Here is a 12,451-nt window from a genome sequence, read left to right on the forward strand (position 1 = left end):
ATCAAGTATCAGCAGCAAAATGTCCCCGGTCACTATTTCATTATTGGATCATTGATTGTTTATTTACTTATTTATATATTACGTGACGATGCCCATTAATCAACACTGACATTAAATATGTTGCTTCACTGGACAGTCAAATAAAACGGCCGACAGTTACTCTGGCAACAGATGCAGGCGAGACGTAGAACAAACTCAACTGGACAAAGTCTCAGAAGAAAATCAATTGTTGATTTAATCTAAATATTAGATGATCATATCTGCAGTGACTCTCCAGCTCAGACAGTTGACCTCTGAACTCAGCATCACTGACGGGAAAAAGAAAATTCTAGACAGCTACAAACTGGACGAATAGATCAATACGTTGAGAGGAAGAACTCACACAACGACAGAGGACGAGGATGATGATGATGAAGCGTGGAAAGAGTTTATTAAAACATTCAGTGCAGTTCAAATTAATAATTAATATTTACCACAACCTGCTACACTGTAAAATACATTCAGTAATCAGCAGTAATCAATAAAATAAACGAGACTATAGATAACATCGTCCTGATCTGATCTGCAGAAACAGCCGCAGATAAACGCTGAAGTTACGTCAGAATATTGATGATGTTTATGATTCATAAACTGGAGTCAGTTTGTCTGAATGACTCTCACTCAAACACTTCAATTGACTTTAATTTCTCTGGAAACTGAATAAGTGTATGAACTCCTGATTTCTGTCACAAGTCTTAATCTGACTCATTATTTCTAATGATTCACTTATTGATCCGATTGAATGGAGGAGAGGATGAGTCTGAAGATGTTTGGATTTGTTGCTCATTAATAAATAAATGAAGAAAAAAAAAACACTGAATCATTAACCAAAGTTCATCTTTTAAAAATCAGAGAAACACGGAGCGTCATCTCTATCGAAAAAAAAAAAACCTTTTCAGCTCCTAAATGTGGAAAATCTGTTTGAATTGCCGTCAATCTCTCGTCTATGAGCGGGTGTCACTTCTCAACAAGGTAGAGACCAAAACTCTTCACATGAAGTCACTTCAAACGGTTTTAGATCAGATTCTCAGCAGAGGTGGAGAAAACATCATCAGAGACGTGACCAGGAGTTCACCTGTCTGCCGGACAACAACCTCGACTTCAGATAAACTTTCTCTCACAGTGGTTTTGTTTTTCCTCAAAGGGATAGTTCAGGTTATTTCCTGTGGAGTTGTCACGTACAGTCAGTGCGTTACCTGCAGTAGAGTCAGTGTCGAGGAGCAGCAGGACGACCGGTGCGCTAGCAGAGGGATCGGGCTGAAAAAACCTGTGTTAGGCACTTTTAAAAGACGCCCACTGAAACAATCCAACATCCGTTTAAATGAAGCGTCATGTAGAATATTTTCAGTGGTTTAACAAAGCGGAGTTTAGCTCTTCCTGATTCACTCAGCTGACCTGCGGCTGCGCTGTAGGTGCGTTTGTGCGTACTTTGGTAGTACCCGAAGGAAAGCGCCGTTTTGACAGGAAGATAAAGAGCTGAAAATGTTCTGCACAAAGCTTCATTTAAACTGATACTAGATTGTTTCAGTGGGAGTTTTTAAAAGTTTCTAAATCTGTTTTTTATCCTGCTGGCCCCGCCCACAGCAACGCATCACTCTGCTAGCGTAGCGATGCTCCTGCTGCGGTGCTACACTGTGCTGATCTGGATCTACTGCAGCGAACGCTCTGGGTATTCATGGGAACTTCACACAACGCCACATCTAATAAAGACAAGTTGAAAAAGTGAAAATCTGGACCTCGGGGTAAAATTAGATTTTTTTTTTTTCTTTGAACAAATTTTACAGGTTTTTGGCGGGAAGCCATCTTTGTAGTCTTTGTTCCCTTTTGTCACTTATTTTCTCAGTAGTTCTGGTCCATTTGTTTGAGGCGTCGATACAGTTTCTTTATTTCTACTTTATTTTGTGTAAAGCACTTTGTGAGATTGTTTCATAAAAGCACTTGAAATTAAAACGTTGAATTATTTTTCCTTGGCTCTTGATAAGGCTTTTTTTCCACGTCTGGAAGTTATGTTTAGTACCTTAAGTGAAAACACCTTGTCGTTTATTGTTTAAAAAAAGAAAACAGGAGTGAGTTAAAGGTGATCAGGAGATTTATCACCTGCTCCATTTGGATTCCCCAGAGTGAGAGATATTGAAACGTGATTAAAGCTCTCAGACGTCAGATCTCTATTTCTTAGTGAAAAACTTCCTGAAGACGCCCCGTCTCGACTTGTCTTTGTTCATGCTGTCATCCGTTACCTGGGGGGTCACAGTGGGGGTGTCCTGACTGTCAGGGGGTGCAGGAGGAGGGACTGAAGGAGGCTGGTTTCGGTGGCTCTGTGAACCTGCCGTGCGACGAATAAATAATGAGGCCAAATATCCGCTCAGACTGAATTACTAACAATCGGTCATGTGCTGTGTTTTCTCACCTGTGGTCGGGACCTCCCCTCCGTTTGGGTAGCGGTGTTTGTTGTAGTAAGTGTGGGGGGGTTTGGGAGGAGGTTGGCCCTCGCCGGATGACTGCCTCTCCAGGCTCTCAGCTCTCCTGTCCAGAGGTTTGGACGAGGCCGAATCATCCGGAGCCTCGGCCAACTTCTCCAAACTCAGGTTGACGGATGACGCTCTCCTGAACAATGACAACAAACGTCAGAGGACTTCATCTGGATGTACTTAAAACATGCATGACAGCTACGTCATTATCTACAATTAAATTTAATTAGGAAAAAATACTAATGCTAACTTTAGTCACCGACAGGGTAAAATTTGTATTCTGTTCAAAGCTATTTTAAGTGCTTTCCTAACATCAACCCCCAGACTTCGGCTCCTAATAAGCTAATTTTTTCCAGCTAGAGAATTAATGTAACCTAGCTGGCATGCTAGCATGGTAGCTAACAAACAAACAACTGCTAGCTCTGTTAAAAATCAATAGAAATGTAACAATCTATGAGAAACCTACTAATTTTCACACAGAATAATCAAATAAAACTCGACACGCCATTCTCAAAAAAGGATTCACGTCATGCTAACATTAGCTAGCAGACTTCAGTTGGTAACAAGCTAATATTTGTTAGCTAAGAACCAAATCTAGCTAGTTGTCTAGCTTGTCTACCGTCACCATACATGCAATTAATAGGAAAAAAGGCGGCTAACTGACTCTTTGTTTGCTACAATAATCACATCAAACTCTTTAATCCAGGTGGAAATTTTACAAATGTTAACCCTGTTACCAACAATGGGGCTGATTATGCTATGCTAACATTATTTTGGTGCATCTATTGTGTGTAAATTGTTCTCAGACTGTTCTAACTGATTCTCAAACAAGCTTCAGTTGCTAAACCAAGTCAAAAGTTAGTTCATCTCAGTTTGAGTTTGTTGTGTGTCCAGGACCCGACCCAGCTAGCCTAGCTTAGCACAAAGACTTGAAGCAGGAGGAAACTGTTAGCCTAGCTCTGTCAAAATGAAATGAATCTATGATCCAGCAGCTGCGAGTATTTTTGATTTAAGTCCTGCATCTTGTTCCCAGCAGTTGTTGGTCAACAAATAGCACGGTGGCTAACTGCTGCTAAAACCACGATTCCTTTTCTACACTTCTATTTCTACACCTGTTAAATAAATATATCTCCCCCCCAGAAATCATTTCATGGACGTATTGTATGACTGCTGTCGTCACGTTGCCTCTGCAGTGCGGTATATTCCTTCCCCGTGCCGCAAACTAAAGCAGATGTAATGTGTGGCAGCTGAAAGGACCGGTGGCTGCGTCCAGTGCCACCACTGTGTGCCCCCTTAATGTAATACACCTTGTCAAAGTATCTCATTAAAGAACAATCCTGCTGGCAGGGAGTTTCATTTCTTTAGCCTCTCACCCACCTGAGTGGTGCCCGGTGTTCCCACAGTGCACAGTGTGAACAGGTAGATGTGAAAGTCAAAGTCAAATTACCTTACGCTGTTTGAAGGAAACCACTTCGGCCTGAAACTCCATCAAACACTTCTGAGCGACAGACGTCCTGTTTGACCCCAAACTGACTGAATCATGTCGCAGCACCAGGCGTGAAGACTGTCAGGTACTGAACGCTCCATTAGCTTTGGTCTCTGATAGTTTAATCAGATGTTCCCTGGTTTAAATAATCAAGTTTTACACTGCATTTTATTTAGAAAATGTTTCCGTGTTGCTGTTTGTTCTGACATTTTCTGCAGGTAGAATAAAAGAATACTTCAATTCTATAAATCTAATTTTAGATTCAAGTATCTGTAGGTGACGAAAACATTGAACATCCATGTTTATAACGCATCAAACCACAAAAATTCAACTTCCTGTGTGCAGTCGATGCAGCAACTTGGTTGGACAAAAGTCGACAGAAATGAAGATCCTAAAGTTGCGGTTCAGAATTAAAGAAGCACATCACATGTAATAACTTCCAGGACGTTGAGCGAATTGTTCAGCGATATTTAAAGTGTACGTGACTCGTATTTAATTTAATTCAAATATAGGTTCCATGAATGAGCCAAAAATAAATAAATTATGATTTTCTGTGGATGATGCAGAGAGAGGACAGTTTGCTTCTTCTTCACAGGGATCAGTGTTATGACTCAGTTTTAGAGTGAAGGTGAGAAGTCAGCTGTGTGTGTGTGTGTGTGTGTGTGTGTGTGTGTGTGTGTGTGTGTGTGTGTGTGTGTGTGTGTGTTCACCCTGAGTCGTCAGAGTCGCTGCTGGCAGATCCGGGACAGTTCTGGAGCTTCTTCACCCAGAGCTGCTGCAGCTCTCTGCTGGACGCTGCGAACAGGTACTGACTGCCATCCTCCAGTCTGACACAGACATACAGCACACAGAGGAAATACTGTGTATTCATTCACAGAACCGTGACACACAGACTCTTTACAAACCTTTTGAACTGAGCAGTCTAGAGGAGTTTCTGCAGGTTCACCAGGTTAAATCTAAGACTTTTAAAAACCATGCAGAAGGTGATTAAAGCAAGTGCAGGTGTTTGTTTGCTCACTTACATCAGTTTGAACGTGTTCTCCTTCCTCCTGTAGAAGGAGTTCTCCCTGCAAACTGCTCCGGCCATGTTGATAGGAGGCCACCTAGAGGTTCTCTGTGGAAGCACAGCACACACAGTCGAGTGTTTCATTACTGACATTATTACAGTTTGATCATTTCTCAAATAAAACTTCATTTAAATGCATGTTTGATGAATTCTTTAAACAACTTACTAACCTATATATCGAATAATCTATTAAACTCTGATTTTTTTCAAGCAGACAAATTACATTTTTATTTTTTTGTGACTTTGCATAAAAAAAAACAGGTGTGACATGAAGGAAATAGAAACAAAAGAATATGATGTGTATGGTATGTGCCTATGGTGTGTGTGTGTGTGTGTGTGTGTGTGTGTGTTTATTTTTCGAGGTTTATATGTGATGTAGTCGTATCCATCTGTGAGGTATGTGTTTTTTGTGAGAGGGTGAAAGAGAAAGTATAATGGACATTAATCTAAATCATTTATGTTATAATAATATAGTATACATTATTATATTATGTACCAATTATGTATATTATGTTTAATTTGACCTCCAGTTGATCTGAGTGTCAGTAAACGAGCCTCTGTGATGTTTCCTGTCATTAAGTCGGATGTTTTCAGCGTGAGTGAAGTGTTTTTTTATCATACCTGTGCAGCAGCTGCTCGGTCTTTAAACAGGCCGAGCGTCTCTCCCTGCAGAACAGCAAACACTTCCTCCCAGTGCTCCAGACCCTGCAGCAGCAGACGCTCACAGTTATAATGTTGTTGCCGTTTCCACGTCTCATTTTATTTTTCATTTTTTAATAGTTACTGAGCAAAGAAACTCTTCTGATAATGTAACAACCTTATAGTTTTTACAGTGTGTCCACCATCATTTCAATGAGAAATAATGTTTTGTTCGTCATTTGACTACAATACCCATGAGCCTCGGCTGCCACTGCTACACAGAGACGTGGTCAGAGTGGTAGCAAATTCAAAACGTGTTTTCAGTTTTCTCAACATCGTCAATCAAATTTTTAGCTGGATGTTTTTTTTTTTTTTGTTGTTGCCAAAATGCATCTTGGGAGTTGTAGTTAATTGCTCCTCTCCTGCTTGTAGCTTTGACCCTTGAATAATGGAACCTGTTATTTTCTAACACGGCGGTTGATCTTTTGCTCTGATGACTGGACGTTTCTCACCTTGCTTCCTGCTTGTTTCAGCTTGATCTCCAGCGTCCCCTCCATTCTGATTGGCTGCTCCGCCGTCACCTGACAACACAACAGGAACGACAGAGCGGCTGCCAATCATCCAGTTTTCAACACGTGACAGTCATTTTCTAAATATGTCTGAGGTAGAGCTGCGTTTATTTTCATTATTGATTAATCTTTTAAATTTTCCTTAATTAATACATTTATTCTGGTCTATAAAAGGCAGAGGCATAAAAATGACTTAACGAGTTATCAATAAGTCATTCCAATTCCAATCAATTTTCTTAATCAATCGTTTCAGCTTCGGTCTAAAGCGTGTGGCTGCTAATGATTTTGATTGGATAGATTATCACCTCAGCTGTGTTCTCCTCCGGTAGATCTTCTAACTGCTTCGGTCTCTGCGCAGGAGACGCAGGTTGCTCCTTTGTTGGAGGATCGAGGTCAGGTGAGTCAGAATCCTCCACTGTGATTGGTTCGGCAGTCGGGGAGTCAGGTGGTGTAACCTGTTTGTCGGTAGGCGGAGCTGCAGAATCGGGAACATCAGGCTGCGATTCCAGGTCGTTGAGTCGTTTTCTCATCGAAGGCGTTGGCGATTCAGGGGGAGTCCGTCGCTCTGCGGCAGGTGGAGGTGGCGGTTCGGTGGGAGCGACGAGCCGCCTGACCAGTGGAGGTGAGTCAGGTGGTGTAGCCGGCTTCTCTGATTGGTTCGGAGGCTCAGAGCGGCGTCCGAACGTCTGCTCTGCGGAGGAGATTCTAGGCTTTGGAGCCAGAGGAGGTTTGGATCTGGGGCGACGGTCTTCCTCAGGAGGCCCTTTAGAGGAGGAGGAGGAGGTTTGAGGGGGTGGGGAAGGTTTGGGGGAGGAGGGTGGAGGTGATTGAGGATGTTTTGGAGAGGAGTCGTTGTTTGGCGCTCTGAGAGGAGCGTCAGGATTAAAGTTTGAGTCTCTGGTTGGACTTCTCTGGGGCTTCACAGTCGGACTAGCAGGAGGACCGTGAGCCGATTCTTCTTCTGCCTTTTTGTTGACACTAACTCGTCTCGGAGAATCTGGTTCAGGCTGCAGAGACGGGCTCGGAGGAGGACTGACAGAGAAGCTGAGTCTGTCTGTTTTCCTGTCTCGCATGGATGGTCTGATTGGTCTCTCCGTCTGCAAGCCGTTGCCGACTCGCCGGACGGCGTCTCTAGAGGAGGAGACCCGCGGGGTCTTTGGATCGGACGGTTTACTCCTCAGGGAGGAGACTCTGGCCGGAGGTCTCCTGTCCTGAAGGTCCTCGTCTCCGTGAAGACCGAGTCTCTTCTCCCTCTGGGGAAACAAAGAAAACATGATGTCTGACAGTCCACGAACCCACCTCCATTATTCACCAGGTGTGACTGACCAACCTGGGTTTTCTTCTTCTGTAGTGCGATGAAGCGGTCGCTCTGGGCCTGGATCATGGCCTCCAAGTCCTCCTGCCTCTTCAGGAGCTCCATGACATCAGACACAGAGTCCTGGAGGGGCCACAAACACAGAACACATGTATTCAGGTTAAACATCACCTCGGTCCTGAGTTCCAGATGCTTCTTTAGTCAAATGAAGTAGAAGAATAAAGTAGAAGAGAAAAGAAATATTCAAATCTAGTTCAAACTGTTTAAGCGGCGTCAGCGAGCGCTCGTGGTCGTGGACCCACCCCGTAGTCCTCGGCCGTCAGAGTGTTTTCATAGGAGCTCAGCCAGCGCTCTGCCTGCTCCAGCTCCCTCTGCAGGAGCAAGATCTCCAGCTCCTCCTCGTACAGCAGCCTGGTTTCCTCCCACACCCTCTCCACCCGCACCTCCAGCTCCTCCAGCTCACAGACACGCTCCTCCACCTGGGAGCACGAGGAGAAATGTCAGGTAACAAGTTCTGAGCAGACGCTTCCACCTGCTTTGATTTTATTGTGTGTCTGTCTCGGCTCCGTCACCTCCTGGTACATGAAGTTTCTCTCCTCGATCAGTCGCCTCCCTTCGTCTTTCACGGCCTGTGATTTGCTGAGCTGCCTGTCAATCTGGACGCGGTACTCCTCGTGCTTCTTAAGGAGCTGCTCCAGGTCGCCGCCCTCCACGCTCTGCGCCTCCACTCGCACCAGAGACAGCATCTCCTTCTGCAACGCCCTGCGACACGACATAGACGTCACAGAACTCGCACTGCATCTGATCATTGAATTCAGTCAGACATCTGAAGACATCACACTGAACTCTGGGAAATTATAACATTTATAACATTTTCTTACATTTGAAAGAGAAAATCCTTGATGAAACTGATAGATTAAAGCTCCTCCAGTGTAAAGGTGTGTGTCCATGTGTAGTGTGATTATAGATCAGCTCTAGCTTCTATATTAATACTGTGAAAGTATCAAAGCCTCAGTCCACAGAGAAATGCACACAGCCTGTATTCAGAAACTGAGCCTTAAAACCAGCCGTCAGGACTTCTGGAACTTTGTGATGTCACAACAAAGCAGTCACCAAGCCCCGCCCACCTGGAACCACCATCCAAACCTTGCAGGATTTGGTTTCTCTGAGTGTTTTTACCTGAAATCTGCTTTATTTTTATTGGATCACTCAGAAAACAGTCAGCCAGTCGCTGGTCTGAGTGAGATGTGAGGATGTGATGAGAACCTACATGAGTTCAGTCCAGTGAGATAAGTATCTCTGCACGTCTTCCGCCTGGCCCAGCCTGGCGCAGCGCTGCGAGGCCTTGTCCTGGATGCTGGTCCAGCAGGTCTCCAGCTCCTTCAGCCTCTGAGTCACAGAGGATCTGGACTGAGGCTGCCGTCTGCTCAGAGCCCGGCCCTCCTCTCTGCTCCGGGTCACCTCCTCAGAGATCAGCGCCAGGTCTCTCTAACGGGAGACAATGACAGGTTAGTGGGAGTTGATCCTACACCTTCCCACCTGTGAACCCTGCTGGTGGCTTCCTACCTCTAGAGCCTGGTGCTGTCTGAGCAGAGTCTGGATGGACTGCAGGTCGTGGTCCTGGTCCTCTGAGTCCAGCACAGCCTCCTTCTCAGCCATCCAGCCCCTCAGCTCGTCCACGTCGTGATTAAACTGATGAATCTCCCTCGCTGACTGCAGACTCTGTCGGACACGGGGGACAGAACAAAACCATCACCACCTCCGTCCTCCTCACAGCCGAGCGTGTGTGTGTGTCACACCTGTGACGGCGCTGCACCTGTTCTCTGGTCCTGATGCTGCTGTCCAGGTCGTCCCACAGCCTGCTGAGAGCGTCGTCTCTCCTCCGGGCCTGACCGTCCTGCTGCAGCCCTCGGCCGAGCTGCTGCACCGACGTCAGCCTGCTCCGCCCCAAACCGGACACCTCCGACACCAGAACCTCCAGCTTCTTCTGAAGAACCTGCAGACGGAGGGAAGAGAAGTGAGGAGTCACAGGGGGGAGGGGGAGGGAGATTTAATATCTTAAATTCTGATTTCTGTCTCAGCTGAGGTGAAAGCAGCTGAGAACTTTATTTATATCGCATCTTTAAAAACAGCAAAAGCAATAACAGGTAAGAGGCTCAGGACATTATAACAGCAGACAGGTGGATGAGGAGAAATTAAAGAGAGACAATACGCTTCAATATAATAAAAACAATTAGAGAGTTAAAAAGCAAAAAGAGGACGATAAGGAGTCGACATCACGTGAAAGCGAGTCACAGATTCTGCCTCATGTCCTCCAGCAGGTCGTGAAAACACGGTCACCCTTAGATTTTAACCTCGACTTTGAGACGGCGAGAAGAACCCGACCCCACGTTACAGTACTTAGTTTCATCTCGTTCATCTGTGGCTAACCTCTACGTCCTCCAGGTCTTGTCCGCAGTCCTCGGACTCTGCCACTGTCTTCTTGGAGGTCAGCCATGTTTGTAGTTCTTTGGCCTCTCGCTCAAACACGTAGAGACGCAGCTGGTCTTCCAGGACGACGTGGCGAGCGGCAGAGAGTCTGAGGAGAGTCTCGAAGCGCTGGAGGACGGCTGGGAGGGAATCACTGACCAGGTGGCTGAGACGGACAGAAACACAAACTCTGCTGTTTTATTTTCAAAATAAAACACTGAATACTTCCAGCTTTATTTTGAAAATAAAAATCTAAATGAATGAGTCACAGCAGTTCACCTGTTGGGATGTCCCAGGTGCTGCAGAGACGCTCCGCTCTCCTGCAGCCTCTCCACCGTCCTCCTCTGGTTCTCCAGCTCCACGTCCACAGAGTCCAGCCTCCGGAGCAACGCCTCCGTCGCCTCCTCGCTCCTCCCACAGTCCCGAGACTCCAGCCCCACCCGCTGCTCCTCCAACCACAGCTCCAGCTCCAACACCTCCACACACACAAACGTATTAACAGCTCCTTTAATCCTGTACATTAATTAGCTTCATTAACGTTAATTGATTGCTAAAAACTGCAGTACCAACAACAGCTGATCACAGATCTGAGATCAATCTTTATTTATAACTTTAATCAAACGAAGAAAGACAAACGTAACGAGGGTCAGTGAAGGATCGGAGAGGATTCAGGATTCAGTTACTGGATTCAGGTTTGATTAAATAAAATTAAGACTTGTCAGGAAAACACGCCTGATCTACTAAAGCTGAGACAGACAGATATTTTACTGTTATTCATTGAGAACACAACGAAATTAAGTTATGCAGCAATCCTCTTGGCAGCATAAGTTAAAACAAATAAAGATGTAAATCATTAAAATATAAAAACATATAGTAAAATAAAATATAAAATATAACACCACAACCACATTCACACATTGTTCTCCAAACCTCCAGTTTCTTCTTCACTGAAGCTCCAACACTGTTAGAGACTCTGATTATTACCTCGGAGAGGAAAGTGTGGATGCTGAGCGCCTCCTGCAGGAGTTTCCCCTTCCTCTCCGCCTCCATCATCAGCTCCTCGTGGAGACTCTTCAGCTCCTCCAGACGCTCCCGAATATCGTGAGACGCAAAGTGACGACCTCTGACCTGAGAGGGTCGACACAACGTGGTCATGAGTGTTTTTTGACATTATAAAAACACACCTACATTACGATACAGAGAGTTTTAGAAAAGCGTGATTGGTTCCTCACCAAGCTACGTCCCGCCTCCTGCACTGCCTGGACCAGAGGAGCGCGGCTCGAGATCTCCTGTGTCACAGCCTGAATAAAAAACATTATCTTTTAAACATTTCCTGAGATGAACAGAACAGAATCTCCCCCAAATGTCACCTTTTCTATTTCCCCTGGTCTCCTCGAGCTTCACTGGCATCACAATGGGAAAGTAAGATTTTAAAGTTTCACTGTATGCAGACGATCTTTAAGTATTCATGTCTAACTCGACCGTGTCCATTCTCCACCTGCTAAAGCCTCAAAACCACGGTAATAAAAATAAAAGTAATGATGGTGATAACAACGATACGTGGTTTAAGAAGCAAGTTTCATACGACAAGATGTAAGAAAGAGGAACCTTTAGAAACTGATATAGAACATTTAGAAGAACATTTCGAACCAGCGGTCACCTGGTGCTTGTGGAGCAGCTGCTGGCTGCTGCTCAGGGAACTCCCCAGGTCTCTGGCAGTGACGGAGGGCAGTCTGTCGCTCAGCCAGGCCACCTCCTCCTCCAGGTCTCTGTAGAACTGGAACAGAACCTGCCAGGCCTCCAGGGTTTCCCTGCGCCTCTGCAGGGGCTCCGACAGACTGTTGTACCTGACAGAGAAGACGTGCACACACACCTGGTGTTAACACCTCTGAGAACCAGGTACTGCAGCAGTATGAGAGACCAGTACCTGTACGACAATTATTAATGGACGAATGGATCATTTTCATATTAATAATTTTATATACATTTAATTTTTAACATGTAACACACAACAACATGTGGCTGATTCAATTCTACCAACATTAAACTGACTGTAAATCATATATTTAGTGTTTTTCCATCAGTAATTTTATTATTTTAGCTTTATATGGTTCGTGTGATATTTTCTAATGGCACAAGTAGAAAATATCATTTTCTTTTCCTTTTGTTTTATATTTCTGACCTGAAAGATAAGATCTATTATCATCCGTTCTCTCTCTCTCTCTCTGGATAAATGAACTTTGAATGAACATTCACTGTTGTCAGACCTGCTGATGGTGTGTGCCACTCTGGTCTGGATCTCCTCGGCCAGGAAGTTTCCCTGCGAGTGGAAGGACTTCGCCGTGTCCATCAGGTCCTGACGGATTAAAAAACAAAGGTCAAATATACAACAGTAACGCT

The 12,451-nt window shown here is 44.9% G+C and overlaps 1 protein-coding gene across 1 annotated transcript in view; it reads right to left on the reverse strand.

Annotated features, from left to right (window-relative positions):
* Window positions 1-405: 405 nt before the first annotated feature.
* sptbn5 (spectrin, beta, non-erythrocytic 5) overlaps window positions 406-12,451 on the reverse strand; it is a 46,872-nt gene continuing 34,826 nt past the window's right edge. Inside the window, exons 56-74 of the mRNA XM_087178764.1 lie at window positions 12,319-12,407; window positions 11,712-11,898; window positions 11,284-11,352; window positions 11,036-11,179; window positions 10,331-10,527; window positions 10,013-10,217; window positions 9,399-9,578; window positions 9,149-9,304; window positions 8,853-9,070; window positions 8,155-8,344; window positions 7,885-8,061; window positions 7,598-7,705; window positions 6,573-7,520; window positions 6,211-6,279; window positions 5,681-5,764; window positions 5,016-5,107; window positions 4,704-4,820; window positions 2,447-2,643; window positions 406-2,362 (exon numbers count right to left, since the gene is read on the reverse strand). Of these exons, the coding sequence (XP_087034890.1) occupies window positions 2,205-2,362; window positions 2,447-2,643; window positions 4,704-4,820; window positions 5,016-5,107; window positions 5,681-5,764; window positions 6,211-6,279; window positions 6,573-7,520; window positions 7,598-7,705; window positions 7,885-8,061; window positions 8,155-8,344; window positions 8,853-9,070; window positions 9,149-9,304; window positions 9,399-9,578; window positions 10,013-10,217; window positions 10,331-10,527; window positions 11,036-11,179; window positions 11,284-11,352; window positions 11,712-11,898; window positions 12,319-12,407 (3,585 nt within the window). The 3' untranslated portion in view covers window positions 406-2,204. The remainder of the gene's footprint in view (window positions 2,363-2,446; window positions 2,644-4,703; window positions 4,821-5,015; window positions 5,108-5,680; window positions 5,765-6,210; window positions 6,280-6,572; window positions 7,521-7,597; window positions 7,706-7,884; window positions 8,062-8,154; window positions 8,345-8,852; window positions 9,071-9,148; window positions 9,305-9,398; window positions 9,579-10,012; window positions 10,218-10,330; window positions 10,528-11,035; window positions 11,180-11,283; window positions 11,353-11,711; window positions 11,899-12,318; window positions 12,408-12,451) is intronic.

Source organism: Seriola lalandi, unplaced genomic scaffold (assembly GCF_002814215.2).
Source record: "Seriola lalandi dorsalis isolate HSWRI2012SDOR001 ecotype SW California unplaced genomic scaffold, Sedor1 jcf7180002054734, whole genome shotgun sequence".
NCBI lineage: Eukaryota > Metazoa > Chordata > Actinopteri > Carangiformes > Carangidae > Seriola > Seriola lalandi.